Source organism: Ixodes scapularis, unplaced genomic scaffold (assembly GCF_016920785.2).
Source record: "Ixodes scapularis isolate PalLabHiFi unplaced genomic scaffold, ASM1692078v2 PGA_scaffold1__304_contigs__length_218370807, whole genome shotgun sequence".
In the NCBI taxonomy this organism is placed as follows: domain Eukaryota; kingdom Metazoa; phylum Arthropoda; class Arachnida; order Ixodida; family Ixodidae; genus Ixodes; species Ixodes scapularis.
In genome coordinates, this window is record NW_024609846.1 from 30736308 (window position 1) to 30761422 (window position 25115).

General features: G+C 47.1%; 1 protein-coding gene across 1 annotated transcript in view; it reads right to left on the minus strand.

Annotated features, from left to right (window-relative positions):
• Window positions 1–200: 200 nt before the first annotated feature.
• LOC8032945 overlaps window positions 201–25115 on the minus strand; it is a 54163-nt gene continuing 29248 nt past the window's right edge. The window contains exons 15-19 of the mRNA XM_029975452.4: window positions 24275–24423; window positions 18106–18327; window positions 11526–11771; window positions 3778–3978; window positions 201–2697 (exon numbers count right to left, since the gene is read on the minus strand). Of these exons, the coding sequence (XP_029831312.2) occupies window positions 2489–2697; window positions 3778–3978; window positions 11526–11771; window positions 18106–18327; window positions 24275–24423 (1027 nt within the window). The 3' untranslated portion in view covers window positions 201–2488. The remainder of the gene's footprint in view (window positions 2698–3777; window positions 3979–11525; window positions 11772–18105; window positions 18328–24274; window positions 24424–25115) is intronic.

The following is a 25115-nucleotide window of genomic DNA, read 5'->3' on the forward strand; positions in this document are numbered from 1 at the left end:
TTTTTTTTTTTTTGGGGGGGGGGGGGGGAGCGGATTACATTATGGTTTTGTAGTAGTTGCAGAAATGTGAAGCTCCCATAAAATTGCCAGATTAGCAATTCTGGAAAAATAAAGCAAGTAAACCAGCAACCGGAATTTCACCAAATTAGAACGTTTCCACAAATGCAGAAAGACAACCAATTGAGACAACACACACAGAATACTCAATAAAAAGGCAAAATTTATTTCGAAGAAAAAAAATAAAGTCACCCAATCATAATATTACAGCTCATACTGTTGTCCGGTTTGTTCAAACTTTGAATTTGATGATGCCTCTACTTCCCGGAAATTTGAACAAAAAAAAAATGGTCAAGACTTTGTATTATTTTTTTTTAAAACTCTTCTCGAGTTACAACGAAATACTCCAGTTATATTTGCACACACGCACACACACCACGACGCGCACATTTATACGCACACACTATTTACATAAACGAGTCACACACACACACACACACACACCTTCTGGTGCAACACAAACAGCCTTCCTGACCCACCAGTATTCCATTAGAAAACAAAGCTCGTTACAGACTGGTACTAGCCAGTACAGAAGCCGAACCTAGACAGGGGTGTTGCTTACGAGCTGCGGAGGACGCCTCGATAGACTCAATATTACATCTTTTTCTTTTTCCCCTAACTGCCTACAGTATATACAGCGGTACATGCATCACATGCAGCTTACATAGAACGTGCGAAAAAGATGCGGGGGAGGGGGCACACTTCACTATGTACAACCGTGGACAAACGGGTGCAACAACTGGCATTAACGGTCCAGCACCCATCTGCGCGCACGCACACACACACCGGCACGAGAGCAAACACATTTGAGGTGCTCATATCCCTCTGCTGCTCGACAAGACAGGATGCAAGACCCGCATTTCGCGCGCAACCAAGAAAACAACGCAAAGGGACAACGTGCCGACCGGGAGGGGGGGTGAAGAAGCTTGAGACTATCACAGACCTTTTCTTTACTTTTAACTGTTGCGTTTTTTTTTTTTCTCCAGTGTGCGTGTCTCCTTTTTCACAATCGGCACGAAAACGACGGACAACACAGACACGACGACCGACGGCAACGAGCGGACGACCAGACAAGAAACCAACGAAAAAGGCCGAGGACCAGCAGCAGACTACCGCGGAGAACAGAACCAGCTGCAAAAGAATGACCGGTCGACGCTGACACGGAGGGACGTCGCTCGGAACTAAGCGAGGACCAAAAACCTACGTACAAAGAAAGAACAACCGAAGGAACGCGGGTAAGATTGGCAAGATTGTCACGGAAGTGCCACAACAGCTCGCCACCGTCCAACCGCCGACCCGGGCGGATTTCGCTCGCAGGGCAGACGGGCGGAGGGGTTTGGAACAGTACGGACAACAAAGGCTAGACTCGGACTCGTCTACAACAATGGTATCCTTCCAAAAAAAACGCCGCGATGGGCTCGTCTTCAGCACGAGGGAGGGCCACACTGGCCAAGAAAACAAACATATGAACAGAAAACTAAATTGTGGACTGCACAAACACCGGAGGCTACCACGACCACCAGACGTGATGACGGGCCGGGAAAGCAGCTAACGAAAACGCCAAACGAGAGACACTTAAAAAGAAATGAAGAGGGCCGCCCCATTCGGGCAGCCAACTCAGACGTGGCGGCGCTTTTCCATCCACTCGCGCCGCACGTTTATGGCGATCAGAAAAAGCGTACAAGGTGGAACATCCCCTTGCCGGCGTTCGCCGATGGGACGAGACGATGGATCGACGCCGACCCGACCCTGAGGAAATTGCTGGCCCACGACCGACCGAACCAATGCAAGAAGGCCAAGCGAGGAAACTAGAACGACACACGAGGACGAGAAATAAAAAAATGAAGAATGCAGCCTTTCTTTTGTTTCATTTCCCCTTTGTACTGGAGCTGCAACGATCACGACGACAGACGCAAAGACACGAAAAACAAAAGGGAACCAAAAGAATGCCAAATTTAAATCGTTAAATTACACAAAGTCCGAGCACAGACACACAGCTCTACGAAAGAATGGAGAGAGGAAGAGGGGGGTTGGAGAGGAGACCAGCATAGAGAAAAGGCAGGAGTAGTCCACCACTTTTTTTTCACCGTTTTGGCGCACGACCGTCGACACACGCGGGCACCGAACGACACAGGCACCAAAGGGAAAATTAGAAAAAACGCAAACACGAAAAAAGTTTAAATGCCGCCACTATGTAACGCTGGCATTCCAAGAAACGAAACGCTACGCCCCTGAATCGAGCGAGCGGCACACTTTTTTCGCTTCTCTACAGTCTCCACCACCCTCTGCCGCAAACAACTAGACTCAAAGACTGACAACGAAAAAGGCAAGAGCTTTTTTACACGTCAACCGATGGCGGACGATGACCACAGACAGTTCGAGTGCACCGCAGTTATCGCACGTTGCCCGCACCGGCGACACCCATGGGCGCTCAGTTCTTGACGGTGGTGGCCTGTTGCTGCTGGCGCTCCACCTCCTCGACGAGCAGTGCCTTCTGGTGGGGCACGGGCGGCATCGTGGGCTGGTGCAGCACGTCGCTGCCAAACCACTTGGCCAGGTTTGCCGGCGTGGCGCTGGACAGGCCGCCACCAGGTGCCATTGCGGGGCGGCCGGGCCCGCCGTGGGGTCCACTCTTGACGTCTGCGTGTAAAAGCGAGCACTCAGTCCTCTGATGTCTACCACGATGGAACATGCGACAGCGGTAAAGGTTGGCTCACATGGTTGCGACTATCTATGACCGTGTGCCTTAAAACCTCTTGTGAGATAACACGCTGACGCCATCTATCAAGTTCTTACTACACATCTATGCATTAGTCTTTTCACGAGTTCATTTTTTTTTGGAAACTAGGGTCAGTGGGTACGGCCATAGACGTGCATTATGTAATGTTTTGCTGCTGAACCTGACCGACATTGACGACAAACATGACCGGATGCATCTTAAAGTATTCATAAAAAAACGTCTTCAGGTACGACTTGAAACCCTTTCGTGGTTGTCAAGCTGGCTAACTACCACAGTTTTATTGGTACTGTGCTATAATGGACACATTTGTATCATGAAATTGTGCGAAAATGACCTAGAACAAACACAGCCGCCATCACACTAAAACCCAAACCAACCGAATTGAAGCCGCCCAATGACGGTGAGTGCATCAGCGCCCTCTATCCGCTGGTCGGGTACCTACGGAGATGGAAAGGCTTATAACGTTCCCAATGCTAAGTAAACTCTACATTTAGGCACTACTCTGCATGTCTCCGGCTGTCCACCGTACACTTGTTCTTGCTGGCAAAGCAAAAACTGTAAACCACAAGCAAACTGACGTAGACACCGTTAGCCATTAAAAGGGTCGAAGGCTCATAAAACGTCTTTTGCAACAGGAGCTTGCGATAAGAAACACCGACATCCCTCTCAGGGAAGTGGGGGAACCTTCTTTTTGAACAGCAATAATGGGTAGTGCAGGGAAGGCATCCAACATATAAATAAAAAGTCAATTGTGCTGCACTTTTTATGTCACCTACTGGTGCCAGCACCGGGCACAGATCGGACACAACTGCTGCTTCGGCGTTCGGCTGGGCGCCACAATCACTTCATAAGAACACCCAGCCAATTTAATCTCCGCCCCACGCTGGCCACCGGTAGTCTACACAAAAATCACATCCCACTGAACTCGTTACCCACGGGGTGTTGGGCCACCCCGGCGAGGGAGCGAAAAAGGCGCATACCCCTAGGCCCCATGGTCGCAAAGGGGTGCTGCTGGTGTCCCCCTTGGGCGTGGTGCATGGGCGGCCCGAAGGGGCCCCCCGCGCCGGGGGGGCCGTTGGCACCCAGCAACAGCTGCTGGAAGGTCAGAGGATGCAGTCCGTGGGCCAGGGCCTGCTGCAGCATCTCTATGGGGGGTCCCGTGCCCTTCAGGGGAGCGCCCACTGCAGGGGAGGGAGAGGAGCTTGAGCCAGAAGCACAAAGGGGTCTTGAGAGCAAAGGCTGGTTCACACACTTGGATAACTGCACGCGGCCGTATGCCTTGAAAACACTTAAAATCTTTCGACAAGAGGACACACTGGGGCCGTCCATCAGGCACTGAACAGTCGCAGTTACCAAATATTCTTTTCCCGCGTCATTCTTCATTTTGAAAAGCTTTTGAAACTTACAAACGAACGCATCTTATTGATAGTAGGCACATTTGATCTCGCAAATAGCACAAAACCTTCGCTCTAGTAAAATGCAGTTCCCGGGTCACCTCAAATGCCAGCATGTCATCGCAAGAGATCGCAAGAATACTGTCCTAAGCAAACTTAAGTGTGTGAACTGGTCTTAACTATACTTGGCATCAACTACTTTGTTCTACACTGTTGAGGCTAGTGAAGTTTCCACACTGCTGCAAGAGCATGTGGCTTCGTCTAGCACCTCATTCAGTTACTGGTTCTATCGAGGACTGGTCAATTCATGTTCCCCCACTACAATAGACCCTTTCCAAAATTCAGTCCTGCCACTTTGGTCAATATCATCCAGGGAATGGCATCTGTTTCGTACCAATGGCATTCTTCAAGTGATTGATGAAGAAAGACGTTGAAGATGCACCTTAAGCGGATGATGCGAGGCCTATACGTTCGAAAGGTTAGTACGATGCGACGCAAGAATTGAATGCAGGAGCTCCGTAGGCGCTGCTTCCTTACTCAGATTGAGTGAACCTGTGGGTGGAACACATTCGGCTCTAAAGTTTTTTCGTGACCGGTTGTATCTTTGTCATAATCAAAACTGACCAAGAAAGAAACACACTCGCGAAAGTTGTTGGTGCCAGATAAAATTAGAGTTTGTTACCGCCATTGGTATGGCAAAACTTAAACTGCTGACCACCAAATAAAAGGTCAGCGGCTGCAGTCCATAGGCCAGAGTTTGTTGCAGCATCTCATTGGGGGGTCCTGTGACCTTCAGGGGAGCCCCCACTGCAGGGGAGGGAGAGGAGCTTGAGCCAGGGGCACGAAGGGGTCTGGCACTGAATTTCGCAAAGGGTCTATTCGCTATCCTCTGACAAATGATCTGCCCAAGCACATTGTTCGCATCCCCGAAATTTATAATTTCCGACCTGCCATTTCCACTCTCCAAGCCATTTGTGGATGGACTACCTTGAAAACCAAAAAATCAGGAGAAAGTAAATGTTTTGAAAACCATTCCTTTGGGCTGTATATTCCGTAAGTTACCTTTTTTAATTATCAGCACCCAAATCACCCCGAAATTATGTTAAAGAAATATTTTCTAGGTTTCAACGGCTTTCAAATTACGCTCAAACTGTAAAATCGAGCCGAACTTAAACAATTGCCTCTCCCGTTCAACTTGCCGGAAGGCCGCCATCTTGGTCTTGTTTCGAAGCGGAGTTCTTTCTCCGTTTTTCCGACCTTCAAAATGGTGTCCGCCGTGTAGCTTGGCGTGATCGACGTTTTCCCACCTCGCGACTGCGAAGCCGCGATTGACCAAAGTGCACGTTCAAGGGAGTGCTCAACTACCATTGGCTGCAACGCTTGTTCTCCCTTTGTTGTTTTGGTTACCGCGCCTCTGCAAGCTCGCGTCGTCTGCTACGACTGCTTGCTTTTTTTCCGCACTTCGTCAACTCCGCTTTGCCTTTTGCCATCTTTATGACCGTTTGCAACACTTTGTTTTAGTAGTTTCAATAATTTGCCCACGTGTTTCATGGCCGCATGCAATGAGGGGAACGAAGTACGAGATGGTGCACGCGTTCGATGAAAACGACTCGTGCGAGTTTCTTTGCACGGCGACCATCGGAAGTAGCATTGGCAACCTGCATCTGCGCGGCGGGCGACCCATGTTCATCACGTCGCCGCCTCAAATGGCCATTTTTCCATGCCATCAGCCGTCGACCCCGAGCAAATCAACAAAAGCGGAACAAGAAAGTGCGCAAGGACACTTCCAGCTATTGAATGGGGTAAAGCCATTTCCGTGGGGTAAAGTCGTCTCATGAGGTGCAATTCTCCAGATGATTTTCCCAATTTTCGGTTGCAACGTCAATCCCTCGAGAGAAAACAAGTACTTAAAAGCCATGGACGGTGGCTTATGTGCATTCATGCTGTGCCCACAAGCATTTCAGTCCACCACAACCAAAATTTAAAGCAGAATTGCGCCACGTGAAACTGGCTCAAAGCTAAAAATGTGTGTGCAACTTTCAACTACGATTTTCTGAAAATGGGTGTTTCAAATAGCATTGGTGGTTGTCCCAGCGATATATCAGGAATTGTTTACTAGATTTGCATGCCGTATCTTTATTATGTTCCTAAACAACTTTGTTAGGACATGACAATCTTACATTTTTTTTTTTAAATCACAGTAAACATTTTTAATGTACAAAATAAATTTGATGGATGAGGATCCATGGATGAATGTAACCTAGTGTAAATTTTTAATAAATTTTGCCCCCATTATATAAAGCCCACTGCGGGCATTTACAGGTCAAATAAATTAAATTCGCACGTGCAAGTAGGTCTGATGGAGTTTGAGCACTGCGAAAGCTACACTAAGCCTCGACTATGTAGCACAAATTAGCCGACGCCGACCACAACTTTACCGTTTTCACCTGACCATGGGCCGCAGTGGACACTACGAGCCACAGGCCCCCCGCGTGGCTCTCAAACGGGGATTTGCGGACCCCCTATTTGAGAGCCACGGCTTTAATGAGGAGCCTTAGATGAGTGGCCTTTCATGACAACCTTTCTTGGAGCAACTTTCAAAAAGCAGTACAGTAGAACCTTGTTGACACATTCTCGGTTTATGTTTTTCCCGGCCGCTACGTTAAAAAACGCTGGTCCCGTTTTACTTCCATAGAGACATGTATTACCGTATTTGCACGAATATAACGCGAGTTTTTTTTCCGAAATTACGTGCTCCAAAACGCATCTCGCGTTATATTCGGAATCGAGTTCAGCCACGAGGCGCGCGAGTCTGGAGAAAGCCAGAGGAGAAAGACATCCCTCCGGCTCAATGCAAAATATTTGGTGGGAAAAGAAGTGGGAGTGTGGAAGGGAATTTATTAGCTATTGGGAGACGTGAAGGGACGAATAGAAAACATAAAAAAAAAACATTTTTATCATTTTTGTGTTTGTACAACGCGCGCACGCCGCAGAAACTTAGCGCGCGCGGGCACACACCATGCGGGAATGCGGGCACCGGCCAATTCGAGCCAAGCCCAGCCGGGCCAAGTCAAGTCAACACAAGCCAAGCCAAGACCACTAACAGCGTTTACGCCAAGGTTTACGCAATCGTGCACCACGAGGCATTTGTTTATGCAGAGGGACCAGAACAAGAAGTATGATCGTGTATCGGATTCAGCAGTCTTTTTTTTCTGCTGCGCATTGTTTAGTTTCTGATTCAAAGTGATCCGGTGTTTGTGTGTTGGTGCTTCTGCTTCCTGCCTTGTTTGGATTGTGGGCTGCCGAGGAGCTCGCAGGGAAGAAAAATGAACTACCAGACAAGCAGGTGCCGTGCTGCTGCTTATCTGCGTAGTCGCCAAGTGGACTGTAAACGGAAGGACCTGAGCTGTGAGGATGAGTGCAGTCACAACATAAACTGATATTTCTTCTATTTCCATTGACTTTTCACATCTGCTATGCCCCCCGAGTGCGAGAAATTGACGCGGCCTCGGTTCGCGTTATAATAGTAATAATATTTTTTTTTCTTTTTGAGGGCATCAAAACCTGCCCTCGCGTTATATTCGTGGTCGCGTTATATTCGTGCAAATACGGTACTTTCCTGCCTGTTACGTCCGCTTTCACGGCTGTTACGTCCAAAAGTGTCAGCATTGCGGCGCCTCCGCACGTCGGATGCCAGGCTGCCACGCTGGCTTTGAAGCGAGCTAGTGGAGCCAAGCCGAACCATGCAATGCGGGTCGCACGGCACGCGTGGGAATGCAAACGTCCGTCTTCCCTTTACTCCTTTCCCTCTCTTTTCCGTGTCTCTATCTCCTCGCTGGGCTTTGCTGAGCTCTGCCACAGCTTCCCATCTTGCTCAACTGTGACCTTGGAGCATTGTTCGAACGGGGAGCAAGGCTGGCGAGGCGGCAAACACTCGTTCTCTCTTTTCATCTGTCCTCTTTCTCTGGCACGAGGTGTACTTGCATGCATGCGGCGCCTCTAGTTTCTGTTCCACTCGATTGCGTGAACCGCGGTGTTTCGGAGTACAGTATAGACCACTTACAACGTAACCGCTTACAGTGCAGGACCGGGTATAACGCGGCTTTTTTAAACCACCGGTTCGCCTTCCATAGAACTCCATGTAATTACATACCGCTTAAAATGCAGGCGCGCAAAGGGAAATACCGGTTTTAGTGCAGTTTCTAGAACAGCCCGCCGACCGCGCCGACCGACCGGCGCAGCGAGCACGCTTCCCTGTGCGACACTAGATAACGGCGCTAGCCGCAAGCGGCACTCGCGGGGGCAAGGATGGCAAGGAGGCTGCTCGAAGAAGCGGGGAGAAGCGAAGAGAGAGGCTTCAGTTGCCATAGCGACGGAGGGACGCACGCACGTGTCGTTCACGGCGCAAGGTGGCAAGGCGTTGGAGCGAGTCCAACCAACCCAACTTTCCCCCGCTGCGTTGGAAACACGGTGGTTGGAAACAACTGAACGACAGACCAATCGCAGGTCGAGAACTGTTCGCGCGCGTTGCATGCCGGTCGCGGGCCGGCCTCTATTTGCAAACATGGCGTCGGTGGTGATCGTTGACGTAGACAACCTGGTGGAAGCTCATCATTGCGCGTAAATGTGCTATACTTGACTGAATTTTCGTTGTGTGTCGCTACGATAACCCAGCACGTACTAGAAGGAAAGATCCACCTATTTGTGCGGCGATGTCGTAGCGGCACTCTCAAGACGGCAGAAACGCCCGTGTCGTCGTGCTTGTTTACTTCGACTACAGTGGTGCTTTCTAAGCATTTGTGTTTTCGAACATCGCCTGGATTTCTTATTTGGCGCATTTCATGCGTGTGCTCAAGTTCAAGGTATTACTGGCGCGTACCGTATAAAGGATGTGAATTTTCACGCGTTTTCATCACCGGAGAAAAGTGATTAGGGTTAGCAATCCTGAACGCTTGCAACGTCCGTCCGCAACCCGCGACGCCATTAAAAGGTTGTGCCAGGCAAAAGTCACTCATTTCTTTTAAAATGTGTGACACACTTGAGAGAGAAGTGTACTAGTCTGGCGAAATAAAAAATTTCCTCAAACTAAGCTTTATTTTTCATCTAACATAAAATAAATTCTTTTACAAAGGTAAGTTGTCTCATGGCATATATTTTGGCCTGAAAAATTGATATTCTGGTTATAGTGCTGATTTAGGCGGCTCCCGCGACCTACGTGATATGCGGTCTACACTGTATGTGCGCTTTGCGCCCATTGACGACGGTCGTGGCATCGCGAGAAAGGAAGGCGCTCTCTTTCAAAGAGAACTTTGATATTCGCGACTCCAGCAAAACGGACACCACCAAGGGGGAAAACCGGGAACCAGCCGGACCAGGTCCCTCCGCGCCCCTCGGCGTCTCTGGTGGCTTTTGCGGACACGTGTAGTCGGTGCGGTGGCGAACAATGTAATTTGATGAAGGTCCGAATACCTTCATCAAATTACATAGTAGAATAGTAGAATGCTTCCTTCCATCACGTGTTTGAAAGCCTGTTTACTCCACAACATGCGGTCGCGTGCTTTCGATTTCTTGGATGGGGAGGAATCACGGAAGAACGTTTTGATTTCTTGTCTGTCTCTAAAGTGGTTTCTTTATAAGGATGTAGAACAGTGGACTGAGGATGACAGACAAGGCATTTCGCCGGAGGGAAACCCAATGGTGCAGTCAAGTGAATGGCAAGGTTCGATAGCTGCTTTTCTTGAGTTTGGTTGTGTTTGATTAGCTTCAAGTTTGAGCCACCCACGCCGGTCGGTGCGTTGGCAATTCATCTTGGCTGCTCTTCACCGAAAAAGACTCTGGACCACACTGAGGCGGTTGGGCTGATTTCTCAATTACTTGATTCAGGAAAACCTGCTCGCTGCAAGTGATGAATGAGGGAAATTATCTGTTTTCAAAAGGTGGGGGACGCGTCTCGCAACGTTAGAAGCTGTCACGGATTTTGATCTATCGCGCCTCCCAATATTTATATTATATCCCCGTCGAAGCCAGCAGCAACATACGTCTACATTGCTCAGGTTGACGGGCCACAAAAAATACTCATTTTCTCCGTTCAGGATTCGAAGCAAAGTCCAATGCAGAGAGGTTCTGCGTGAATCTCCGATGAAGACTCTCTTCAGTTTGTCTCCGTGCTGCCGGCTAGAACCATTTGGCTAAGTTTAAGTAGTATCTCTCTGTCTGTCAAATATACTTTTATTCAGCAGTTCACCTAATAGCTAGTCAACTAAGCTCCTATTTCAAACTGAAGAATATACTAATATTGCTTTAGTGGCACATAGTACGTAATATAATACATAACCCGCTCGTCAAAATGACTTCTCGATTGGTACTAAAACCTGAATTAAAATACGAGTATCAGCTGCTTAGTGGGGCGCCAGCGGGTTAACGTGCTTCTTGGCTCAAGAGGCGCTTGCTTAATTTTCGTAATTTTCCTGCAGCCTGTGTTATTGACCGAGCAGACGACTGGAGCCGTTTCTTAAACGCAGATACGCACAAAAGCTCAAGTTTGTGGACAGATAAGTTGCATGGTCGAGGCATACGAGTTAGCTGAAAATTACTCTCGGTAGAACAATTCTGTAGTCATCGCCGGTTTCCTTAGATGATCAAAACTGATTAGTATATTACTGTCTCTGCGGAACCCATGTTTCGGATTTTAACGAAATCTCCGAAAGAAAAGTTTGACATGGAAAGAACAAAAAACACCGGGAACACGAAACTATGCTCTGTTAAGTTTATGTGCACTGGCTACACTTAACCGTCTCAGTTCAAATGCCTATAAAATTGGGCATTAAACAAAATAAAATCTGTTAAATTGAATCCGCCACCTGTTCAGGCGACCCGGCCGAGCTGACGAGACCTGGACTCAGCCGCCGTGTTTGTTTGGTGGTGGCGCCTCCTATAGGTCGCTGGAGTTGCAAATATTTCATACGGTGAATCGCAATCCCAGCTGGAAGAGATGCGACACCGCAAGAGACCTCGGACTCGTGCCGTCAACTTTGAAAAACATTGTCGCCAAACGAAAGGAGATTGAGGCGAAAGCTCCTTTTTATCAGCAAGGCTTACGCCGCTTTTCTGAACATGTCCGAGTCCTCAACAGTTCTGCAAGTGCACATAAAATAAACGATTGTATAAGAGCTGCTTTCCATCTCATGTAGAGTCCCCCGAAGTGCATTATCGGTTGTTACATTTTCCCGGATGATGCATTTTTTCTTCCGCGGTCTCCTGGAAAACGTATCCAATGAGGCTCTACTGTACTATACAAGTAACGATGAGGGAGCAGCATTGTATGTGCTGCTTACCTCTGGGTGCGGAGACCGGGGGGGCGCCCTGAGTGGACTGTGGGGCCATGGGGGGCCGCATCATTGGGGCCAGCTTCATGGCCTGTACGGGCGGGGGAGGGCCCCTGACCAGGCCCAGCACCCCCGGTGGGGGAGGCACGCCCCTCTGCTGTTGTTGCTGCTGCTGCTGTTGCTGCTGGAGCCCCAGCAGGCGCTGCTGCTCCAGCAGCTTGGCCACCATGTCCACGTCCGAGCGAAGCACCGGCGCTGCAGGCACAGGGAACACGTAGGAAAACAATGGACCCTTTTCAAAATTCAGTGCACCCTGGTGGCTCAAAAGCAGTTATGAAACTGCTGAAGCAAAAAGCAGTAACTGCTGTTAAGGAACTGCATTGCATCGGACACCGTTTCTTTCACACGTGCCAATGGCAGATGAGAACTGATTAGGGGTGTGCAAATATTCTAGATTTCAAATACGAAAAGAATATTTTTTTTAATATTAAATTTGATTAGAGAGCTGCATAGCGAATAATTCACGTGCGGGACATGCCCTGAATATTCAGAGCTTTCTTAAAGGGGTGGTGCAACGAGATTTAACTGGAACGTTTTTCACTTTTCACGAGCTTACTGGTACCAGTGGAACTCAAGGATAATCGCACGCAACGCCACTGGCCAAGAAACTCCTTTGTTGCGGTGTAATTTCAAGAACAAAAGCTAGCCTTTTCATTTGATCTTCTTCGCAAAACTTGATGACGTAGTTGGGCGGTCGCAGTACTGCCCAGTGACGATATTTGAATGCAGCTCATAGATTGGATGCGAGCATTGCGTGGGCTCTCGATTTGGGCTCGTGAACATCGATAGCTCAAGAAGCATTCGGTATAGCGGCCCGTGTCCAATCGCTGCAATGACGACAATAGACGAATCATAACAATGTCTGGAACTCAGCGCGTGTCCTGTGCTTTGCTAACCCCAGCGTGCGGCTATGATCAACATTGGCTGCATATAATCGGCTCCAGATCACGTGGCCACTTGTCCGAGCTGAGAGTTGAGGAGGTGTATGCTGCTCGTTTTTCTTTAATTTTTTTTGTGACTTCGATTGCGTGTGGTGAAAAACAGATGTAGGGCAGAGATCTGTTCCAAGCGGTATTTGGGCAATGTACAAGAATCGTTGCATCGCCCCTTTAAAAGCAGTGTTTAGTCGCCTAAAATTGCAGGTATTGCAGCCGTTTTTTTTTTATATGCCCTTGCTGTTTACGTTACACATAGAATTACCATGTTTGCACAATTCTAATGCACACCAAAGTCTAACATGCAGGCAGATTTAGTGCCCAGATATTCAAACAGTATATTGCTGCCGATTCTACTGCACAACTAAAATAATGAAGGTTGAATCCATAGCCTCGCAGAGTTTATTATCACAAAAATAAATACCATGCACTTGTCGGAGTCCGACGATGGTTCTTCGCTCTCCACAAAGGTAATCCTTGCTATCGTCTAAAGTGTGTTAAATAGGGGTGTGCAAATATTCAAACGTATGAATTCAAATCGAATAGCAAGTTCGCGAATAATTCGATTCGCGGACCGAATTTCCAGTATTTGTTCACTCGAATATTCAATATATTCGGCCAAAGACGAGCACTCGGCACGGAGCTGACAAAAGAGCCATTTTTTCTCCCGATGTTAGCGCAGTCTAAGCTCAATACAACAGACCTGGTTACAAGAGACATTTGGATTTAACATACCGATTTGTGAAGTTTGGTTTGTTTTCCTCTATGTACCACTGACTCAACATCATATCTGCATACAACATACTCCTTTTACAACAGACTGAAATCTTGGTCAAAATCAAGGTCTGTTATAACCAGGGTGTCGAACCGGAACCGAACCGAAAACCGGAACCGAACCGGTATTTTTTCCGGAACTGAACCCGAACCGTTATATTGTTATCGCGATGAACCCGAACCGAAACTGAACAGGAAAAAAAATAACGGTAACCGGCTCATGTCAAAACGGTTCAGCCACGCGTTGTTGGCAATGAATGTGCTATCAATGCCATTTGTTTTTTAAGTGCCGTCAACTGACACACACCTCGCTTATATATTTTTCTTTTCCACTCAGTCTTAGGAATATAAACGCTGCATCCATGAATCTTGACAAACGCTGCATCCATGAATCTTGACATAGGAACCAGTATTGCGCTGGTCGCGGCTTGCACGGAAGAAAAAGAATTGGAAGGCTGTGCAAAAAAAAAATCGCGTCACAGGATTTCATTTTACTACAATCTCGTAAATCCTAAATGCTGCTGTGTGCTCATTTCATAACACGTTTCTATAACGCGCGAGTTCTTGAAGCTTGCTTCCATCGGAATGAGAAAAGAAAAGGCTGTGGAGTTTGATAATGTTTGAGGGAGAAAAATAAATTTTATTTACAGTTGAAATGAGCATTCATGAATTATATCTGCTCTTCGCTGCCCCAACCACTGGTCAGAGTATATCGAGCTATGAAGTGTCAAGATTTACATGCCATATTTTTTCGTTGTTATTATACCAATAACAATGATACCAATTTTAACGCCACTTAAATACAATTATGTATTTATTTTTGAAAAAAGATCAATCACTGGCAAGTTCTTTTTTTTGAGAGAAAATAACCTACGTCATAAAGCAGCACCTCATAGTAACCACGTGGTCACTGGAACAGAAGTGGTTACCTTCTCCCACATCCCTTTAGACGTCCAGGTAATATAGTGTGCGGTGTAGTTAGTTTTGTGCGAGTGGCGGCCGCTGACGAAAGCCGGCACCACGATGCATCCGGTTTCGTATAGGCACTTAGAAGCTAACATATTTGTGAGACAGCGAACTCTCCTATTTTAATATTTATCCTATTACGTCCTTCTGGCGTTGCGTTCGGTGAAGTGTTTTTCATATTTCGTATCTTGTTTAATGAAAACTTCTTTAAGGGTCTAATTTGAGTTACCGAAGGCTAGTTCAAATAAAGAAAGCTGTTTTTTCTCCCCACTGTTCCTTCAATTGCTTACACGCCGAGGTGGCAAGATAGTTAGCGAGTTCTACTTGTAAGTGGGTTTGTAAGGAGGTCGCGGATTTTACAGCTACTGCGTCGGACCCAATTAGATCAAGTCCGAATGCGTAAACGTCGGTGAGGTAACCTTTGAGCGCACATAAAGAAACCATTCCTTGTAGAAATCCCTGAGCCTTACACTACGATGTATCCCGTTTCGTATGTGCTGATTTCAGATGTTTTATTTGTAATTTATTTTGATGTTGCAATTTGTCATTTATAATTTCCGAACCGGTTCGCGGATCGAATTAATCGAACCGGAACTGAACCGGAACAAAATTAATTTACCTGAACCGTAACCGAACTCGTATTTTTTTCGGTTCGACACACTGGTTATAACGAGCTTGGACTGTATTAGACTATGCAAGAAACACCTCTTGGTCCTACCATTCCACACAAATCTAACGCACAGGTTAGAAAAAAAGATAGCAATGAATGCCACAAACTTTATAGCACGCAGATTTAATCACGATTGAGACACAATCTAACCTTGAATCGCAAGCGAAATATCCCGTTTGTGCAACTTCCAAAGAGGAATTGTTGGGAGGCCGGAATTCCACACCATGCCTAATTCTTTTCACGAGTCAAGCCCCTCGTCTCAAATTGAAGCGCCGATGTAGAACACACTTGCCACACTCACAAAAATGGGTGACTGCGAGGTCACAAAAAAAAAAAAAACCCATTAACCACGCTGATGAAACCAGCCGAGTTGTCTTCGTCATTGTTTTGAAACCGCAAGCCTAAGTTCGAATTCTGAACGAAACGGAACAGAAAAATAGTGCCTAGATTTGACAGGATTTCCAACCGTTCGATAGCCGCGTTTGAAATACGAACTGCGAGAAAATGGCGAAAAGACTAAAGCGTCTATCTGGTAGGTGTCGTCGCTCTTCCGTTGGCCCGCCTTCTTTCCACGCAACAACAAGACATGCGCACTTACGACCAATCTGTGCCGGAGCAGTCTCCGTGGTTTCAGTTTTACTCGCTCCCTTTTTTTAAAACTAGGCTCTCTAAAACAGGATAGATGGACAAAGGAATGGATGCATAGCAGCTGTTTGGCGGTGAATTTAACACTGATATAAAAAAAAGGAATGTCGCAGTGTTAGGTCATGCTTCTAACGAGAAGAAAAGGCACACGTGACTGTAACTTTGGGTTTTTTGTGACCCTTAGGGTAGGTAGATTATGTTTGTGCCATAAAATGTAGGTGTCGTCGCTCTTCCGTTGGCCCGCCTTCTTTCCACGCAACAACAAGACATGCGCACTTACGACCAATCTGTGCCGGAGCAGTCTCCGTGGTTTCAGTTTTACTCGCTCCCTTTTTTTAAAACTAGGCTCTCTAAAACAGGATAGATGGACAAAGGAATGGATGCATAGCAGCTGTTTGGCGGTGAATTTAACACTGATATAAAAAAAAGGAATGTCGCAGTGTTAGGTCATGCTTCTAACGAGAAGAAAAGGCACACGTGACTGTAACTTTGGGTTTTTTGTGACCCTTAGGGTAGGTAGATTATGTTTGTGCCATAAAATTGGATCTTTAGTGCCCCACGTCCATCAGCAGCTGCTTTTCTTCTCTTTCTTTGTTCACCAGAACTTTTATACATTTGAGCCTTGTTCCGTATAAGATGCATATTCTGCACCAGGCGCATATAATATTCTCATTCACAGCACACTTCGAAAAATTCCTACAAATAAAATTTCTATTTAAAATTTGACTCAATATTCGGCTTTTTTTTTTTTTTTTAATTAAATTCGGTGTTTGATTTGAAAACTACTATTTGGTATTCGCACACCCCTAGTTTTAGGTGCTGCACTTGCGCGAGTGCGTGACCATCGCCTCTGGGAGGGTAGTCTTCCACCTTGTGAGCTCGTCGGGTCGCTGGGATTGGGAGGCCACGCAGGGCTACTTTGTTCTTATCTTTTCCCGCCAGCGTGATGGCCATTCTTTTAAATAAAACCTCCTAGTGGAATTTCTTTTGCCTTTCCACCTTAACAGCAGACACGAGTCCGTAGACACGAGAGAATTCGCGCAATACAAACACCAAAATGGCGAATGTAAACAAACTGTCACGATGGCAATGGGGATACTCACCTTATACCGAGTACAGCGATTTTCTTTTAAGTTGCGGTTTTCGGTTTAGATTATAAAGCGCACATATTTTTGGGCACCGATTTTGGCGAAAAAAAAAGCGTGCGTTACAATCCTGCAAACAGGTATGTATTAGCTCACATCAAAAAGTCTTTGCTTTCTTTTTTTTTTTATTTCTTAGTGGTACATTTATATTCTAAACATATTCGCAGCTATTTTTTTTTTCTCAAATATTCATATTCAATTTATATTTGAAAATTTCAAAATTTACACACCCCTAGAATTGATTCCTTAATCATCTCACATTTCTTTCTTGATTTGTTTTGGTTCAGATGATGTGAACATAAGAACTGACCAGTACAATGTGGCAACCTATAAACCCCTCGATTACATTTCCACCATCGAAAGGCTTTAGAGACGAGCTTGTGCAAAAAGATTGATTGGACCACACTCAGAAAAAAACACTTACACGGCCGCTGTATCTAATATGTACGTCATGTAACGGCGGCAAGAAAGCCGCCATTAGTTTGCCATGGATACCATACACTGAGATGTCGCTAATAATCAAAATTGCAAGACTGAATTTCGAAAAAGTACTATAGGCAAAGATTCTTCTGCTCTCACCGAGCATAATAAAATCCCGCAGATAGCAGGAGCTTTCACGCGAGTCGGCTCTCCCTCGAGGCATCACAAAGGCCTATCATATTTATTTACGGAACGAGCGGCAAATGACGAGGAGCCGATACCACCGGGGTTTGATTTGTGCTTCAACCCAACTCTCCTCAGTGCCTCGCCATTTGCAGGCCTCTGCCTGTAAATGGCGGCCATAGGCCCGTTGCCACGCTTTGTAGTAAAGTAGACCTGCAGGCTTAGTTCATAATAAACTCCTACTATTTGCGGGACTTCACGGTAGATAGACGGTCCCACCCCAAAGCTACACCGTAAAATTCCGTATTTTAAAGAGATAAATGGTGAAAACACCGGATGGGTGATTTTTGGGAGCGAGACAGCAGAAGCTTACCAAAAAGTTACCAATAACGCCAGGGAACCCGCTATCAACCACACGACACGGAAACCGACACCGCAGATCACGGATGCAGCAGATGCGCGTTTCACAGCGCAACCAACTCGCGTGTCACCAGAACCGACATCACGAGCGCAAGTCGCAAACACGGCAAACTAGGGATTTGTGATGCGATAAACACTCGAAAACCTACTACAAACTCGCTCGCCACATGTACCGGTACCTTATGTCGTGCGGTCGATGCAATGCCCGTCAGACATCGAGTGTTTCAGAATTTTTAGCTTACGAATATTTAGAAAGAAAAACGGGATAGGTAGTCTTTCAGGGGTGTGCACTCGTACAAGACATTGCAATAGACACCCCGGACAACGGAACCGACGGCCCAAAAGGTAGCAGGCCCCGACTGCAGGCTCACCCTGGGGTGGGTGCTGGGGGAACTGCTTGTGCTGGGGGCCCTTGGGGTCCCCCCCCATGGGGTTACTGCCTTTGATGATGGCCCTGCCCAGGGAGGCACGACCGGGGACCACCGTCCCGTTACCCAGGCGCTGCTGGTCGCACTCTTCCGTCCCGTTGGTCTTGGGACCCCCCGGTCCTGCTGGAGACCAAGAAGACAGGGGCCACCAGTGGGTGGGGGACACTGCAACGGGGCACCCAAGCAGGCACGCGCGCACCCACACAGGGGTCACCCTCACACAGACACACAGCCCCAAACTGTCTACATACATCAGAAAGAAGAAAACAATAGAGGATGCCTATGAAGCCAAAGTTTTTGCCCATACAGAAAAAACTTTGCTCTTTTTCTTTTTTTTTTAATTTATCAATACTGCCAGCCCAGTATAGACGCTTTCAGGCAGCTGTGCATGGGCGCCGCCATAACCAACCTTCCGTTTTTGTATCCTCTTATTCCGTTCGCTTCACTTCATCATTGCCACAGCAGGAGAGGTTCTCGCCACTTTAGGTGCTACGATGTCCTTCTCCTCAGCATAGGCCTTTGTCGAGGTTCGTCAACGCCTGCTTTAGTGGCTCGGCATCTCGGTAAGGCAAGAGAAGGTCAACAATGGCGTTTTAATCTCGCGCATGTTTAAAGCATCTAAACGGCTGGCAGTACTGATCATCATGGTGAAGGCAGCCGAGTTCGCACTACATTTCAAACACAACGACTTTGCTGCTTCTGGGGGATGGTTCCATCGCTTCAGTCAGAGGCACAACCTCGTTTTCCGTACCGTGTCTGGTGAAGGTAAAGACGTGAGCATGGAAACTTTCGCGATGTGGCTACATGCCGTATGACATTTTCAATGCAGATGAGACCGCTGCATTTTTTGAGCTCTTGCCAAACAAAACGATCACGTACAAGGGAGACGACTGCGCAGGCGGGAAGCAAAGTAAAGAGTGTGTCACTGTCTTGACTGCGGCAAACATGACTAGAACAGAGAAGCTTCCCCTGCTTGTAATAAGGAAGTCGATGAAGCCTCAGGGTTTCAAGAACATTCGCACACAGCCAACGGACTACGAAGCCAACAGAAATGCATGGATGAGTGGAGAGTTGTTCAAGAAATGGCTTAGGAAGCTGGACAGAAAGTTTGAATTACGCAACCGGCAGGTCCTCCTCATCATAGACAACTGCTCAGCGCACAAGGTCGACATGGAGCTGAAGGCGATTAAACTAGCGTTTCTTCCACCAAAGGACTTCATCCAGCCCATGGACAAGGGTGTGATCAAGACCATCAAGTCTTTCTACAGACGTCACATGGTGTAACGAATGATTCTTTGCGTGGCCAAAGAGAACCAGACTTACCATGACGCACCTCCGCAACTAGCACACAAGGAAATTAAAAAAAAAAAAATTACCTATTATGAAACTTTATGCACTACGGAATTATAATAGATACGAAGCGGTCAGGGGTATATGGAAAAAAGTATTGGTGCCAGGACTGTCTTTTGGCAATCAGGTATGAGATCAGAAGTTCAATCAGGATTAGAAATTTGACAAAGGAGCATGGGCAGGTTAGCAGGGAGTGCATGAAAACACACCAAATGACGGAGTGCAGGAGGACATGGGCTGGTTGTCCTTTCAGGGCAGAGAGGCAATCAGTAAATTAAAATTTGAAGTAGGCGAACCGAAATGGACGATACCCGGTGGGCACTGAAAATATTCACATACCTCTCCATGAATAGTTTAAAAGGAAACTGAAGCGGTTCTGTATTTGAGAAAAAACACTTCAGTGGACTTCATTCGGCGTCCAAGATCATAAATATAGAGATTATATTTCAGTTTGGTGCATGGAGGCTGTAGAAATTTTTAAAGTAATGCTGAAGCCCCTCCTTCCCGGGGCGTGACGTCATACTAGGAGTTTTTGGAATCTGCTCTCGCACATTTTCAGCGCCAGTTACTGAGCGTTGGACCTTGGCGTATATATAAAGAAAATTTTTTCTCTCGCTCTTCTGCACCTGTCAAAGCTATGCATGCGCATTCTTGCTATTTTCAAAAAGGTCAAAAAGACGTCACGACTGTTGTCGGTGATTAAAAATATACTTGGCAAGCTTACAATTGCACGCGCTGCCCACACGAGCGACATGCACTTAGCAGCCCAAAGATCCTAGTACAGTGAAATCTCTGTATAACAAACTTCACGGGGCAGCAGAAAATTGTTCGTTACTCTGAACGGTCGTTATAGTGAAAACTGCGAAATTAACCATAATTACTTATTTTCCAATGACCAAACCGTCCAACCTTTACAACGGTGGGTCCTTGAACTCGTTTTTCACAACGATGCGCGAGTCAACATCAGACAAAGCACATTTATTTATAGTCGGTAATTTTTTTTTGGTGCATGCAGCACGAGACTTTTTTTTTTGATGCAGCAGCACCGCAGCATGAACGCTGGCTTGCTTTGTGGACGCAATAAACACCGAAAAAAGCCGCGTCTGACAAGGCTGAGAGCACACGCAGAATTGAGAAGCAAAGATGACAAAGATAAACCCGATGCGTCGCCGGTGACGCAGCCAGTGTGGTGCCACAGTAGACTGGCGTGCTTCGTAAAACAGCCGTCAACGAAAAAAGAAAAGAAAGAAAATCGTCAACGCAAAAAGAGATACGTTCTCGCCACGCTTCCTCCACAAAAAAAAAAAAGCCAAAAAAAAGTTAACTTTGCTGTTCTTTTTTTCCCCACTTTCTAAGATTTTCCATGCACGTGCTCCCTTGCCTCCCTCTCGCCCTTTCCGAACCCTTGCCTCTGCGCTGGTAAAACCCGTCGTAGTTTCAACAAAAAAAAATGAAATAGTTTGCCTTCCACTACCTCTCGCACTGTCTCGGGTTTTCAACGTAGCGAGTTGCAACTTGCAAGGCGTCCGCTCGCCGTATCGTCTGCTAGCCTGCCGTGTCAGATTCACTGAAACCTTAGAATTCCCGCACTTCAGAATATGAAATCGTAGTACTGAGGTGTAGTTAACATGATGCGGAGCTAAATATAGTGCTCGTTATTCTGAAGTATGTTGTAGTGAAATAATTTTGCATTACAACCATAGGCAGTCAGCACGGGATTTTTTTAGAAGTTTGTTAATCTGAAAAGTTTGTTAAAGTGGTGTTCACTGTACCGAGATTTGACTGTATGACGTCATGACTGGTCGGAGGTTTTTCGTGTTATCTCGCGTTCGGTCACATCTTCAAGGAAAACAAACGTGATATTCAGATTCACAGGATAAAAATACGCTAGAATTCACCTCTAGCTCGTTTTTTGTATTTTTTTCAGTAAGTGTTTCAGCTTCCCTTTAAACACAAAATAGACAATCCAAACCAGAAAGCTGGCATTTAAATACCTGCACACTAGTGATGGGACAGAGCAAACTAGTTCAGTGAAAAAGGGAGCGGAAAAGGCAGAAAGAAAAGTGAGAGGGAGAAGAATGGAAGAAAAATCAGCTTTAACGACGTAACAAAGTTGTACGATAATTTCCAGGGAAGAAGCTCTTTGCTGTTAGAGGCAACAAAGGGAGTGTGAAGGACAAAGCATAAGGATAAATTTTAAGAGATAGACGCATTATGTGCTACAGTATAGACCACTTACAACGTAACCGCTTATAGTGTAGGACCGGGCAGAACGCGGCTTTTTTAAACCACCGGTTCGCCTTCCATAGAACTCCATGTAATTACATACCGCTTAAAATGCAGGCACGCGAAGGGAAATACCGGTTATAGTGCGATTTTCGGAACAGCCCGGGCGACCGCGCCGACTGACCGACGCAGAGAGCACGCTTCCCTGTGCGATACTAGATAACGGCGCAAGCCGCAACAACACACGGCACTCGCGGGGCAAGGAGGTTGCTCGAAGAAGTGGGGAGAAACGAAGAGAGAGGCTTCAGACGCACGCACGTGTCGTTCACGTGCGTGCGTCCCTCTGCAACCGCAACGACAGGCCAATCGCAAGTCGAGGAGAACTGTTCGCGCGCGTTGCTTTGCCGGTCGCGGGCCGGCTACTTCTATCCGCAAACATGGCGTCAGTTGTGATCGTCGACGTAGATGGCGTGGTTCGTTCCGTGTGAAAGCGCTATCCTTGACTAAATTTTCGCTGTGTGTCGCTATGATAACCCAGCACGTACTAGAAGGGAAGATCCACCTACTCGTGCGGCGATGTCGTGGCGGCACTCTAAAGACGGCAGAAACGCTCGTGTCGTCGTGTTTGTTTACTTCGACTACAGTGGTGATTTCTAAGCATTTGTGTTTTCGAACATCGCCCGGATTTCTTATCTGGAGCATTTCATGCCTGTGCTAAAGTTGAAGGTATTACTGGCGCGTACCGTATAAAGGATGCAAATTTTCACGAGTTTTCATCGCCGGAGAAAAGTGATTAGGGTTAGCAATCCTGAACGCTAGCAACGTCCGTCCGCGACCCGCGACGCCGTTAAAAGGCTGCGCCAGGCAAAAGTCGCTCATTTCTTTCAAAATGTGTGACCTCGAGAGAGAAGTGTACTAGTCTGGTAAAATAAAGAATTTCCTAAACCTAAGCTTTATTTCTCATCTAATATAAAATAAATTTGTTTTACAAAGGTAAGTTGTCTCATGGCATTTATTTTGGCCTGAAAAATTGATGTTTTGGTTATAACGCGGTACCGCTTATAGTGCGGATTTTCGCGACTCCCGCGACATACGTTATATGCGGTCTACACTGTATATGCCATGGTGAAATTGAGACGCTAGAACACATGGTTTTGAAATTTATGAGGCTTTGCCCTGCCCGAAGTGGTATTGAATCTGGCGGGGATGCCGGGTTTTGTTGGCGAGGATGGAAGGATGGAGAAAAAGGATTACAGTCACAGAGAGAAGGTTAGACTAGCGAAAATTATCCAGGGAAAGTTGAATGAAGTAAAACTGACAATAACAAGCACAGCTGGGGACAGGCAAGACAGAGGAAAATTGAGACTCCCTCCCAGGCTGCTCCAGTCCAAAGTCTCAACCCTGCCTCCCAGTGGGTCCGGTGTTGGGGGAACGCCAAATAGGTTTGACCAGTAGAAAATTGGCGAACCCCTTGCCGGGGGCAGAAAGCGAGGGTTGAGGTTTTTCGCGTTTTTATCCGATCCTCCAAAGGTCATCCCGGCGATATACCACATTGCCTGGTGATAGTTACAAAAACGTAAAGGGGAAGCGAATTGGCTTAGCAAGGTGAGGGGAGGAATCACACTTTTGGTTTCTAGGCTAGGTGGCGCAAGCTACCGCCCGTTACAAAGGGTGCAGCCGTTAGCACACATCCATCCATTCATTTCTTGCTGTACTTTTACGTTTATAGCATGTTGTGAACATAGTCTCTTTGAGCTCCCCCTTCAGCCAGGACTAACGCATACACAGCGTGTGCATTAAAACATGGCACTCTTCTCTCCCTCGTCCCCCCGACTGGGACCAGCACCCTTCAATGCATGCGATCATCAGAGCAAGCTGAGCACATCAGGCGAAGCCTACCCATCAGCAGGCGAACGGACCGCTATTGTCCTTTTGAGGCTACATTAAAAGCTGCTCGTTAAGACCTACTTCCGTTCGCTTACGAATGAGGTCTTGTCATCTCGTAGAACACTGGCACACTGGTGCCCTGGAACTGCATTTCACTACAGCGGAAGTTTCACACTATTTTTGAGATCAACTTTACAGACTATGAGAAATGGTCGTTTATAACATTGACAAAAACATCTTAAACAAGCCCGCCCCGCCAACCGCCCCCCCCCCCCCCCCCCCCCCCAAAAAAAAGGAACTTTAAGAAAATTCCTTCTTTGGATACCTGATAGATGGTGTCACTGTTCTTAACGCAAGAGATCCCAAGGGGTTTTAAGGCACTCTCTCGTAAGCGGTTGATAGTGTGTGAACCATCCTTCATAGAGTCCTAGCTAAGACCGACACTTCAATCGCAAGATGACAAAGCAAGCGAGCCGATTAGAAGACATCATGATCTAAACCGAGCAAATTGGCCGACACCAGCCAATATGAAAGCCGGCATGGTCCAGGTGTCCGGTTTGTCCACGTGCCGTGGAACCCAGCACTGCGAGATGGCCGAGCAACTCCAAGCGCGAGGAGGGGGCACACCGACAGAGAGAAGGGGGCTCACCCTTGGGGTGGTCCTGCCTCTGCTCCAGGTGCATCTTGCGCATCACCGAGGTCGGGGTGAAGGTGGCCATGGTGGGGCTCAGGCCCTTGGACGGCGAAGCCCCCCGGTTGGGGCCCACCCCTTGTTGCGGCAGTGTCGGGGACCGGGTCCTGTCGGGGACAGAACACAGTCGTGAAGGCAGGAACAAGAGGAGGCAACAGTAAGAAAATCCAGAGTTAAGTCGCAAGTAGAGGTCGCAGTCGGTGAAACGCCCCCAAGGGTGCCCAAGGGTGTCCCTTCCATCCAATCGTCTTCTGGTTTTGTTCGTTTTTGGTCATCCTTGAAGGTGTCTCTCTCCAAACCTTCAACTTGCCGTTACGTTACCTCCAAAAGCTTCCTACCTCCATGCGGCCCGTAAAAAGGAACATCCCCGCAGACGGCCGAAGGAAAGACCCTTTCAAAAGTGGGCGCCACCTAGAAGCTGCGGCACCTATCACGCAAATCCACCATTGCTTGGGCACACATCAAGATTGTCTATTGGACACAAGCTGCTTCTGCGTTTGGCGAGGACTCGGATGCAATTGCACGCTTCGTACCAAAGAGACGGCAACTGCTAAATTTCTTTGACGGGGCATCGAAAAGGGTCCCTTGCTTTGTCTCGCACCAAGCTACTAGATCCATGCAGTTCACATTAGCAATTATCCAGATCGTCTGTTTCACGATTGAAAATGACCCAAATTTAGTGCGCATCCACATCCAATTTAGCTCGCACTGTAATTAGAACGAATGCCGACTGACTGAGGATCTTGGATGCACTGTTGTTCAAAGAGCATCGAATAAAGTGAAATCTCTCACGTGATAT